Source organism: Sycon ciliatum, chromosome 2, assembly GCF_964019385.1.
Source record: "Sycon ciliatum chromosome 2, ocSycCili1.1, whole genome shotgun sequence".
Lineage (NCBI taxonomy): Eukaryota > Metazoa > Porifera > Calcarea > Leucosolenida > Sycettidae > Sycon > Sycon ciliatum.
Window position 1 is genome coordinate 6,437,673 of NC_088644.1, and position 12,362 is coordinate 6,450,034.

The 12,362-nt window shown below is 47.1% G+C and overlaps 1 protein-coding gene across 1 annotated transcript; it reads left to right on the forward strand.

Moving 5' to 3' along the window:
* The first annotated feature begins 5,375 nt into the window (after positions 1-5,375).
* LOC135808146 (uncharacterized) lies at positions 5,376-7,004 on the forward strand. The gene has a single exon (XM_065321292.1). The coding sequence runs from the start codon at positions 5,376-5,378 to the stop codon at positions 7,002-7,004; it is 1,629 nt and encodes a 542-aa protein (XP_065177364.1).
* Positions 7,005-12,362: the final 5,358 nt, after the last annotated feature.

Consider the following 12,362-nt stretch of genomic DNA (forward strand, 5'->3'; position numbering starts at 1 on the left):
TGCTACGATGCTGCATAATCTCGCGCCTTGTCAACTATCATAGTCTATTAACTAGTATCTTCTTCCATTCTTGCATGTTGTATCCCGCCGTTATGAGACGTTCAATCATTATGAATCTAGCTTTGTCCGTTACTTGTCCCCTTGTCCCGCCGTCTAATATGATTAGTGAGTACAGTATGTGTGCTCTGATTGGTTGTTGTTAGTTATTGTTATGAATATAAGTCCCTGTCTTTTATACGTTCGTCCTCTCGCTCCGGTACAGCTTCGATCTTGATCTCCTCTTTCTTCTCTCTATTATTATTATTAATTCAACATCTCCTGGCTCGTCAGAAGACTGCCAATATATATGAAAAGTCGGGTGGTAGCCAACCACGTCGAACTGAATAATAAGGAGAGAAACAAAGAGAGTACTGCTAGGGGAGGCATGACGAAAATGGTGAGATTATTTAGGACGAAGAAGCTGAAGCTTGAACTCCTTAATGTCTGTGCATGCTTTAAGGCTAGTTGGCAGGGAAGACCAGAGAGTGTACGCAGAGAAGATAGGAGATTTCAGAAACAGGGAGGTATTGGCACGGGGTAATGAGAAGGAATGACGTGTTGATCTGGTGGACACAAACCAGTTATACTTAGCAAAGTGTTTTGCAGCCAGGTCTAATAAGATCATGTGTACAAGGATGCAAAGATGTTGCTGGTGTCGCTCTAAGAGGGGAGATACTGAAGCTAAACTGTAGAGACGTTGGGAGGAGAATGTTTGATTTTTGCGAAACAGGATTTTTAGAAGCAGACGCTGGTGTATTTCCAGAGTTTGAACAAGGGCCTGAGATAGACCGCACCACGCTGTGTCACAGTAATCAAATATAGGTAGAATATATGACGTAAAGAACAATTTTCGGCAATGGTCATTTAAATGGTAGCAGTGAGGTTGCAACATGCCAAGGGAGGAGCTAGCTCGCTTGCATACTGACTGGACCTGTGGGGACCAGGACATATGGCTGTCGAATATAACACCAAGGTGTTTGTGTTCATGAACAATTTTAACGTTAGCATTGGCTCCTGGAAAGTGCAACGGCTGAGTAGGCGGCGATGGGCTGATGAACATTGCTTCGGTCTTCGCGATGTTGGGCCTCAGCTCTACCTCTGACCTATCTACAAGGTATGTCCTTGGAAACGGAACTCTTGGTGGGCTGTTGAGTGATGGCGTGCATATATTGTGCACTTGGGATTCTGGGTCTTGCTCACACTTCGTGGCCGTCCTATTTGGTGTTGTTCGCAACGCAGGCTTTTGACTGACCCTTGGGGTCGGGTCATGACAATTGGTGCTGTGACCAGGATCCGTCACTCAATGTGAACTAATCCTCGGTTCTTTTTCTGGTGTGGCTTTTTTTGTCGTATCCAGAATGGCACAGGAAATGCTAGAGGAGTTCAACGCCCTTACGCAAGAAGCAGGCCAGGGGCGGGAGACTCCAACCAGGCAGGCCTTGGAACGGGCGATTGCTTTGTTTGAAGGCGTGGGCCGCCCCGACCAAGGGCGACACTTGCGAAAATTGAAGGAGGACCTGGACTTCCTGTCATTAATATCCTTCAGGATATTGGGCCGGCATGCCGGTCACCGCACGGAGGAGTCGGAAGAGCCACCGAGAAAGAAAACTCGTAAAAACTCACGTAAGCCTAAGAAGGACAAGGCGTCTCCTAGTGCGAAGAAGGACCTGAGTACCGACACGGAACTCCCAACAGACTTACCAACTACCCCCGACAAGTCTGCGTCACAGTAATGTGCGGCCTCTTTTATTGGATCAGATATTAATTCAATAAAAGTATTGTTATCTAAATCTGACTGCGCTCTGATCGCGTGTATGGTGAGGAATGGAGGCTAAGACCGAAACTGTGGGGAAGTCTCATTTTCTTGAGATTGTTTGGTCAGAACCTGGCGGCATGTATAAGCCTTTGATACGTGAAGCGAGGAACCTGGGCATATATCTAGAACCGACAAGTAGTGTACTCGCAAGAGGGCTGGTTCGGGATATAAATAGTCGGCAGTCACATTGACATACAGGGTTGGGTCTCTGGAGTCACGCTTGTTCAGCGGTAAGAACGGGTATAGGTGTGTAACACATTTTTACACGGTGCCATCACCGGTGGTATATCAGGAGCTGCAGTTTGAACTACTTCTTCATGGTCATGCAGTCACTAGAATGAAAGTGGTCGTTGTTCACTTTTCTTTCTAGAAATGAATAGAGATGCTGTCCTCTAGTCAGGCAAGGCTAAGACACAGCATATTCAGGAGAGGACACACAGGCTGACGAGAACGCCAGCTGGTGTAATGTGTGAGAAGTGTTACAACACACGCGGGTAAACACACTACATGTACCGGCTTAGGACGGTGTATCGGGAGGCACGGAAGGGAGATGACAAGTCCTAGAGACGGCAGGCTCAGGGACACTCAGCGGAAACGCCGAGTGACCCAAGTATCCAAAGAAAACTGGAAGGAATTGAACTAATCAGTCCTCCTGGTCGAACTAGGACACACAGGACTAAGGCAATGGGCCGGGGGATCCGCACTAAGTAAAAAGGATCACTCGGCAGCTTTCGGGTCAGGTCACTCTGGTCGAGTCTAAAGCCCGGCTGAAGGGGAACGTCGTGTACGAGTGTACCAGACTAGGAAAGAAGGCACTCTGGTCGAGCCTGAGATGAGAGGGGCGTCGTGTACGAGTGTACTAGACATCCAAGGATGAAAGGATTGAACGGATTCAGGCGCGCCACGGTGCGTTTTGAAATCGTTTTGGAAAGAGGCCACTATGATCGACCCTGAGCCCGGTTGAGGGGGGCGTCGTGTACGAGTGTGCTAGGCATCCAAATGTAGGGGAAAAGGAACTCTGGTCGACCCTGAGCCCGGTTGAGGGGGGCGTCGTACGAGTATACTGGACACATTGGAGAGAAGGCACTCTGTTCGAAGTAGTAGGGACCGAGCCGGGCATGGTGCAAAGGCGACCTTTGACCTTTTGTGAATGGGTACTTGAACTTTGCGGTTGTTAATTAAGTGGCCACTCGACCTTTTAATTGGATAAGTGGTAATGAAGTGGCCACTTGAGATCTGAAGTGGTTTTGAAGTGGGCCAGGTGTCATATTTAATTGGATTAATGATTAAGTGGTGTTTGAAGTGCCTCTCGGCGTCATAATTGCTTTTAAAGTGGTGGGTGTGGTTGTTGACAAGAGTCACTGTCTGGGAATGTGTTCTGGAAACTTCTAGGTATTCCCAGGCTAATTAGAACTAGCTCTACGGTATGATGTCATAGGGGGGGGGGGGTATTTTTTAGGAGGTGTGACTCATTTATAAATTGATATATGATGCAGCGTTTACTGGAAAATGTGATCAGTTAGCATAATGGATATTGAAGAGCAATTTGAAATACTGCGTGCGTACAAGGAGCGTCAACGCGCCGTCGTTGAGCATGACGATGACCCTTGTCCTGATGCCCCTCCTCCTAGTCCAAACATTGACAAATATTTTCATAATCATCAAGTTGTGAACGAGGGGCACTTTGTGTGTACTGTATGCGGACTTGTTCTTGATAGCGTGCTGTTGCCGGAGGTGAATTTTACAGAGAGATGCATTCTCCCACGGCTATATGCGGCTCGGGAGCGATTGACTGCCGTCGACAGACATCTGGTACGCTTCATGCAGAAGACCGGTGTCCTGCTGAACCTTCACGGTGTGCTGGAACCGTTGCAGTACATGAAGAAGGAGAGTGGCTACAAGAGCCTGAACTATGCCATAGCTCTGACATGCATCTGTGCTGAGCACGACGAGATTTGCCAGAAGCTTCAGACATATCTTCCAAAGAGCCATGTGGCGTGGGCACGATCCAGCAAGCTAATGAGTTGCAAACCGCAGCAATTTTCGAAAGCCTGGCTCCGCCAACTTCTAATCCGCACAAAACCTCTTACCCCTTTTCAGCTGAAGAAGTTTAAGCAGAATATCCGAGAGTTTAATTCTGAGGAGAAGGAACTGATGCAAAGACTAATCCAATCTTACGGGTGCTGTGAACCTCGTGTGGAATTAATTCCTGCGGAGATGAAATGTGCGCTGTACCGTTTCTCAAGTGCCATGTGTAGGGCGAGGAAGATGATGATGAAGGGTACCGTTGCCGCTGTATAAAACCCCTGACATCTTAATTTTCCATCATTTCGCAAAGCATCCTTGCCAAGTCACAAGTAATTGTTGTTGTTGTCTTCATCCTTGCTATTACTTTGGTGAAGAAGAAGAAGAAGAAGAAGAAGAAGAAGAAGAAGAAGAAGAAGAAGAAAAACAACAACAACAACAACAACAACAACAACAACAACAACAACAACAACAACAACAACAACAACAACAACAACAACAACAACAAGAAGATCATGAACATGTGGTCTATTTTGAAAGATCATGGTGAGGACGGCCATTGTCCAATGGGTGCGCTGATGCGTTGTGCTGCGCGGTTAGGAATCGCAACCTCGCTGACAAACCTGGTGGAACCTTTCAATGGAGACCATGGATATGACCAAGCAGTTGTTGAAAGTCACCCCATAACCAACTTGATCTGGATTGCTGCCAAGGACATGGCTTGCTGCGGGCGGAAAGAACTACTTGATGTAGTGAAGCTGCTGTTTCCAGTTGATCCAAGCCCTGATGGAAGTACGCCTAGTACTGCTACTGGCAAGTCGGACATTGCTCAACGCCACCTCATGAAGAATCTATCCTGCGTGTTCAAGAAGGTGAAGAGCACCCCTTCCAGTAACAACATTAGTATGATCATCGTGTTGGTTGCAATGCTCATTCTCTTGTGTGAAGAAGTGTCGCTGAGAGGATACGATCATGAGCTGCACTGCACTCTAGTTGAGTTCTTCGATCGAGAACTGCATGCTCTTGACGTGGTGCACTACAAGCGTTGTCAGCAAACTCAGTCAACATTCACGAATTGTGGAATTCCACAAATGCTCACATTGATTACTATTATGTCTATCCTTGCCTCCCTCACTTTGAGCTATATTATTTGACATGTGGACACACACACACACACACACACACACACACACACACACACACACACACTCAAATCATCATCATCATCATAATACATGACGTTATTCATTAAAAACATTTTATTATAATTTATCAATACACTTGGTAAAGAAAACGGAATGAATCATAAATGTTGTAGTTTCTGTACACGCCTGTGATGGTATCGTCCATTCTCAGTACGGCTTGATTGGCATGGAGTGGGTTGGAAGTGAATGACAGCGTGCACTTGTTCTTCCTGGGTGTTTGACTGTGTGACATCCAGTAGCGTATCTCCTTTGTCCCGCGCTCTGCAGCATCTGCAGGGTATCCAACTAGAATGTATAACCCAAGCGGCACATGCACCGACATGGGCGACTACCATGATCTCTACCTGAAGACCGATGTGCACCTTCTTGCAGATGTGTTTGAGAAATTTAGATGCACTGCAATGGCCACGTACGATTTGGACCCGACACACTACTACACCCTGCCTGGATTCGCGTGGGACGCCCTTCTGAAACATACAGGAATCTCGCTCACTCTGCTGGACGACGTGGACATGCATCTGTTCGTCGAGCGCGGTCTTCGTGGCGGTGTTACAATGGCGTCACACCGCCACGCCAGGGCGAACAACAAGTACATGAGCTCACACGACCCTGAGCAGGCGTCAACATATCTTCAATACCTCGACGCGAACAACCTGTACGGCTGGGCCATGTCGCAGCACTTGCCGACATCAAAATTCCAGTGGTGTGCCGCCAGTGACGAACTCCTGCAGAAGATCCTCACCCAGCCAGATGACGCAGACACTGGGTACATGGTGGAGTGTGATCTGTCAGTGCCCACAGAGTTCCACGATCGCCTGAACGACTACCCACCCGCACCGGAGCGTGTAACCATCACCGAGAGTATGATGTCGCCATACCAGCGCGACTTGATTGCAGCAGATCCTGTCTCCGGACTGAGTGCTCCGAAACTGGTCCCGAACCTCATGCCGAAGCAGCGCTACGTAGCACACTACCGTAACCTCACGCTGTACAGTCGTCTAGGTCTGAGGATCGATGCTGTACACCGCGTGCTCAGTTTCCGCCAAGCTCCGTGGATGAAGCCCTACATCCAGCTGAACACGGAGCTTCGGAAGAAGGCGAAGAACGATTTCGAGAAGGACTTCTTCAAATTAATGAATAACGCTGTGTTTGGGAAGACAATGGAGAATGTGAGAAGAAGGATCTCCATTAGACTGCTGCGTGTGGAAGACGAGGAAGATACCATTCTCACAGCTGTGGCTAAGTCCACCTACGTCCGCCATGCCCTCTTCGACAACGGGCTTGTGGGCGTCGAGAACAGGAAGCTTGCGGTCCACCTCAACAAGCCGGTGTACGTTGGCATGAGCATCCTGGAGCTGAGCAAGGAGCTCATGTACAGATTTTACTATGACGAGCTCCAGCCACGCTACGGAGACCGCATGAGCCTGCTGTACACAGACACGGACTCGCTGGTGCTGCTGTTCCGCACGGAGGACCTCTATGCGGACATGAAGAGTATGGCCGATCAGTACGACACCAGCAACTTTAGCCCCGACAGTCCTCTGTACAGCGAGAGTAATAAGAAGGTTGTACATGTAGGTAAATTTAAGGACGAGCTCGGAGAGAAGCTCATGACAGAGTTCGTGGCGCTCAGATCCAAAATGTACGCGTACGATGGCGAGGAGAGTGGTCAGCGTGCAAAGGGCGTCAAGAGAGCGGTGACGAGAAGATTCACGATCGCGGACTACCGTCAGTGTCTGGTCGACAGGACGAGGATGTCACACGCAATGACCACCCTGCGCAGCCATTCGCATCGTATCTTCACCGAGACGATGACCAAGTCGTCTTTGTCGCCGTTCGACAGCAAACGATACATCCGAACGGACGGTGTCAGCACACTTGCACATGGGCACCACCGCATCGCACTGCTGGATGACTGAACAATGATGGTTGTGGTTGACAATCACAATTATTAGTCACACCCTGTACCATATCAATTCCATTTGTCTAATGAGTTACTGATCTTGATCTTGATGATGATGATGATGATGTTAATGTTATTATTTTTCTACATACTACATAATTTTGTTGTCTCCATAACTTAACTAGACTTTTAATATAGCTAAACATAATTGCGTGAAATGCAATTGCACAGTTGATGATGTTTACGATGATGGCAATGTTTGATGTTGATGTTGATGTTGATGATGATAATAAGAATAAGATTGCTCTTGTCGGCAGCTAGAGCTTGCTCAATTGTCCGTTGTCAATCCAGGAGTTGAACTTGTCCGGGTAGCCTTTCCACTTGACCAGAGACTGTCCGGGGCGTTTGCGCAGGACTTTCTCCACGCGGAACTTGGTTTTCCTTGGTTTTCTGCAGTTGATGTTCGTAGAAACTGCCCTGAATAGGCTCGTTCATGAGATCTCGAATGTTGTAGGTGGGTGGTTGGGTGGGTAGAACTCTATTCACGACGAACACCTCTTCAGTCCAATTGGGTGTGTAGCCCTTTTTCGAAATGAGCTTTGCTCACAGCAATTCTCACTTCATCGTTCACAGCATAGCGTCGCCGCGCTGTGCGTGCATCTGGACTTTTGCTGGGGTGATCCTGTACAAACGATGCATTACGCTCCTCGGACGCCTCGGCAGGTTTCATACCAATACTGCGGTACGGTGCTTGCTGGTGTTGTAGTCATGTACAAGTTTGGACTTTGGGTAGCACTTTGATGTAGACATTTGTTGATTTTGCTGTAAAGTGTTTCAGCGTTCTGTTGAATCGCTCTGCAACCACCGCCCCTTGCCGTCGTTATGAGTGCTGTACATGCTAATACCGTTGTCAGCAAGCCACTGCTTGACTGTTGCGTTGTAGAACTCTTTACCCTCATCGACCCACAGCTTGCGAGGTGAGCGCTTGCTGCTGGTCACGATGCTGCGAAACGCATCTCTGACAAGTGCGCCCGTCTTGTTCTGGAGCGGTACAACCCACCATGCATAGGGACCGAAAAGATCGATGACGGTCAGCAAATGTCGAGTGCCATTGTCATTTTTTTTTTTTTTTTGCAAACGCCTGCATGTCCACCAGATCTTCACTCCATTATGATAATTATGTCATCCAACTCGTGCACTATCACACGTCTGCGGGGAAGCGTACACGTCTTGGTCTGTGCATTTCACTGGCTTTAAACGCTCCATCCACACATCATCGTCATCCTCACTAGCACTGACACCACTGTCAGTGCCTGGGGCAGCAGCAGCAGCAGTTGCACCGCTGTCACTCCCAACACCGCCAGTCCCACCACCTGCGGTGCCGTTTGTGATTGAATCACTGTCAACGTCCAGGATCACGGGATCCTTGTGCAACCTATTGTCAGTGAAGTCACAGTTAGTGGCGTGCAAGTACTCGCAAAGTACCTTCAATAGTACCCTGCTCCGAGAACAGTCTCCCTACGAGAACTGCATACCGACCACACACAGCAGTGCATGATAAAATAAAAAAAAATAAAAAAAAAATATATTGACTGGTTATAAAAATGTTATTGAATAAAGTCATGTATTATGATGATGATGATGGCATGTGTGTGTGTGTGTGTGTGTGTGTGTGTGTGTGTGTGTGTGTGTATGTGTGTGTGTGTGTGTGTGTGTGTGTGTATGTGTGTGTGTGTGTGTGTGTACATCTCCAATAATATACATGTAGCTCAAAGTGAGACAGGCGAGGATAGACATAATAGTTATCAATGAGAGCATTTGTGGAATTCCAAAATTCGTGAATGTTGACTGGGTTTGCTGACAACGCTTGTAGTGCACCACGTCAATAGCATGCAGTTCTTGATAAAAGAACTCAACTAGAGTGCAGTGCAGTTCATGACCGTATCCTCTCAGCGACACTTCTTCGCACAAGAGAATGAGCATTGCAACCAACACGATGATCATACTAATGTTGTTACTGGAAGGGGTGCTCTTCACCTTCTTGAACACGCAGGATAGGTTCTTCATGAGGTAGCGTTGAGCAATGTCAGACTTGTCAGTAGCAGTACTAGGGGCTGTCCCATCAGGGGTTGGATCAATTGGAAACAACAGCTTCACTACATCAAGTAGTTCTTTCCGCCCGCAGGAAGCCATGTCCTTGGCAGCAATCCAGATCAAGTTGGTTATGGGGTGACTTTCAACAACTGCTTGGTCATATCCAGGTCTCCATTGAAAGGTTCCACCATGTTCGTCAGCGAGGTTGCGATTCCTAACCGCGCAGCACACCGCATCAGCGCACCCATTGGACAATGTCCGTCCTCATCATGACCTTTCAAAATAGACCACAATCATGTTCATCATCTTCTTCTTCTTCTTCTTCTTCTTCTTCTTCTTCTTCTTCTTCTTCTTCTTCTTCACCAAAGTAATAACAAGGATGAAGACAACAATTACTTGTGACTTGACAATGACTCTTTGAGAAATGATTGAAAATTAAGATGTCAGGTTTTTATTTTTATTTTTTTATACATGTATAACAGAAGCAGCAGCAGCAGCAGGAGCAGGAGCACCCTTCATCCTCCTTCTCCTACACATGGCACTTGAGAAACGGTACAGCACACATTTCAACTCCTGAGGAATTACTTCCACACGAGGTTCATAGCACCCGTAAGATTTGATTAGTCTTTGCATCAGTTCATTTTTTCCTCAGAATTAAACTCTCGGATATTCAGCTTAAACTTCTTCACCTGAAAAGGGGTAAGAGGCTTTGTACGGATTAGAAGTTGGCGGAGCCAGTCTTTCGAAAATTGCTGCGGTTTGCAACTCATTAGCTTGCTGGATCGTGCCCACGCCACATGGCTCTTTGGAAGATATGGCTGAAGCTTCTGGCAAATCTCGTCGTGGTCAGCACAGATGCATGTCAGAGCTATGGCATAGTTCAGGCTCTTGTAGCCATTCTCCTTCTTCATGTACTGCAACGGTTCCAGCACACCGTGAAGGTTCAGCAGGACACCGGTCTATTCCATGAAGCGTACCAGATGTCTATCGACGGCAGTCAATCGCTCCCGAGCGGCATATAACTGAAATACCGCCGCTAAAAGGTACTTTCAACCATATCAGCTCACAGGTCTGGACAATTGGTAAAATGCATTGTTTTTCAGTTGTACCTCCACTACATAACATTACAATTGAAATTGAAGTTAACGTTCGAGAACCTTCGACGGTACGGGTAATTCATTTCTAAGTCTGCTGCAGTGGTGGCGGGGTTGCTATACCCTAATGGTTTCAAAAACATCCCAGACAGTCAATCTTATTAACACCACACCCACCACTTTAAAAGCACTTATGTCGCCGAGAGGCACTTCAAAACCACTAAGTCATTAACCCAATTAAATGTGACACCTAGGCCACTTAAAACCACTTCACGTTTCAAGGGGTCACTTAATTACCACTTATCCAATTATAAGGTCAAGGGGACTAATTAACAACCGACGGAGTCGACGGACATAATAGTAATCAATGTGAGCATTTGTGGAATTCCACAATTCGTGAATGTTGACTGAGTTTGCTGACAACGCTTGTAGTGCACCACGTCAAGAGCATGCAGTTCTCGATCGAAGAACTCAACTAGAGTGCAGTGCAGCTCATGATCGTATCCTCTCAGCGACACTTCTTCACACAAGAGAATGAGCATTGCAACCAACACGATGATCATACTAATGTTGTTACTGGAAGGGGTGCTCTTCACCTTCTTGAACACGCAGGATAGGTTCTTCATGAGGTGGCGTTGAGCAATGTCCGACTTGCCAGTAGCAGTACTAGGCGTACTTCCATCAGGGCTTGGATCAACTGGAAACAGCAGCTTCACTACATCAAGTAGTTCTTTCCGCCCGCAGCAAGCCATGTCCTTGGCAGCAATCCAGATCAAGTTGGTTATGGGGTGACTTTCAACAACTGCTTGGTCATATCCATGGTCTCCATTGAAAGGTTCCACCAGGTTTGTCAGCGAGGTTGCGATTCCTAACCGCGCAGCACAACGCATCAGCGCACCCATTGGACAATGGCCGTCCTCACCATGATCTTTCAAAATAGACCACATGTTCATGATCTTCTTGTTGTTGTTGTTGTTGTTGTTGTTGTTGTTGTTGTTGTTGTTGTTGTTGTTGTTGTTTTTCTTCTTCTTCTTCTTCTTCTTCTTCTTCTTCTTCTTCTTCTTCACCAAAGTAATAGCAAGGATGAAGACAACAACAACAATTACTTGTGACTTGGCAAGGATGCTTTGCGAAATGATGGAAAATTAAGATGTCAGGGGTTTTATACAGCGGCAACGGTACCCTTCATCATCATCTTCCTCGCCCTACACATGGCACTTGAGAAACGGTACAGCGCACATTTCATCTCCGCAGGAATTAATTCCACACGAGGTTCACAGCACCCGTAAGATTGGATTAGTCTTTGCATCAGTTCCTTCTCCTCAGAATTAAACTCTCGGATATTCTGCTTAAACTTCTTCAGCTGAAAAGGGGTAAGAGGTTTTGTGCGGATTAGAAGTTGGCGGAGCCAGGCTTTCGAAAATTGCTGCGGTTTGCAACTCATTAGCTTGCTGGATCGTGCCCACGCCACATGGCTCTTTGGAAGATATGGCTGAAGCTTCTGGCAAATCTCGTCGTGCTCAGCACAGATGCATGTCAGAGCTATGGCATAGTTCAGGCTCTTGTAGCCACTCTCCTTCTTCATGTACTGCAACGGTTCCAGCACACCGTGAAGGTTCAGCAGGACACCGGTCTTCTGCATGAAGCGTACCAGATGTCTGTCGACGGCAGTCAATCGCTCCCGAGCCGCATATAGCCGTGGGAGAATGCATCTCTCTGTAAAATTCACCTCCGGCAACAGCACGCTATCAAGAACAAGTCCGCATACAGTACACACAAAGTGCCCCTCGTTCACAACTTGATGATTATGAAAATATTTGTCAATGTTTGGACTAGGAGGAGGGGCATCAGGACAAGGGTCATCGTCATGCTCAACGACGGCGCGTTGACGCTCCTTGTACGCACGCAGTATTTCAAATTGCTCTTCAATATCCATTATGCTAACTGATCACATTTTCCAGTAAACGCTGCATCATATATCAATTTATAAATGAGTCACACCTCCTAAAAAATACCCCCCCCCCCCCCTATGACATCATACCGTAGAGCTAGTTCTAATTAGCCTGGGAATACCTAGAAGTTTCCAGAACACATTCCCAGACAGTGACTCTTGTCAACAACCACACCCACCACTTTAAAAGCAATTATGACGCCGAGAGGCACTTCAAACACCACTTAATCATTAA

Bases quoted from the DNA above. Each gene is read 5' to 3' on its own strand.
- LOC135808146 (XM_065321292.1), top strand. From the start codon at position 5,376: ATGTATAACCCAAGCGGCACATGCACCGACATGGGCGACTACCATGAT.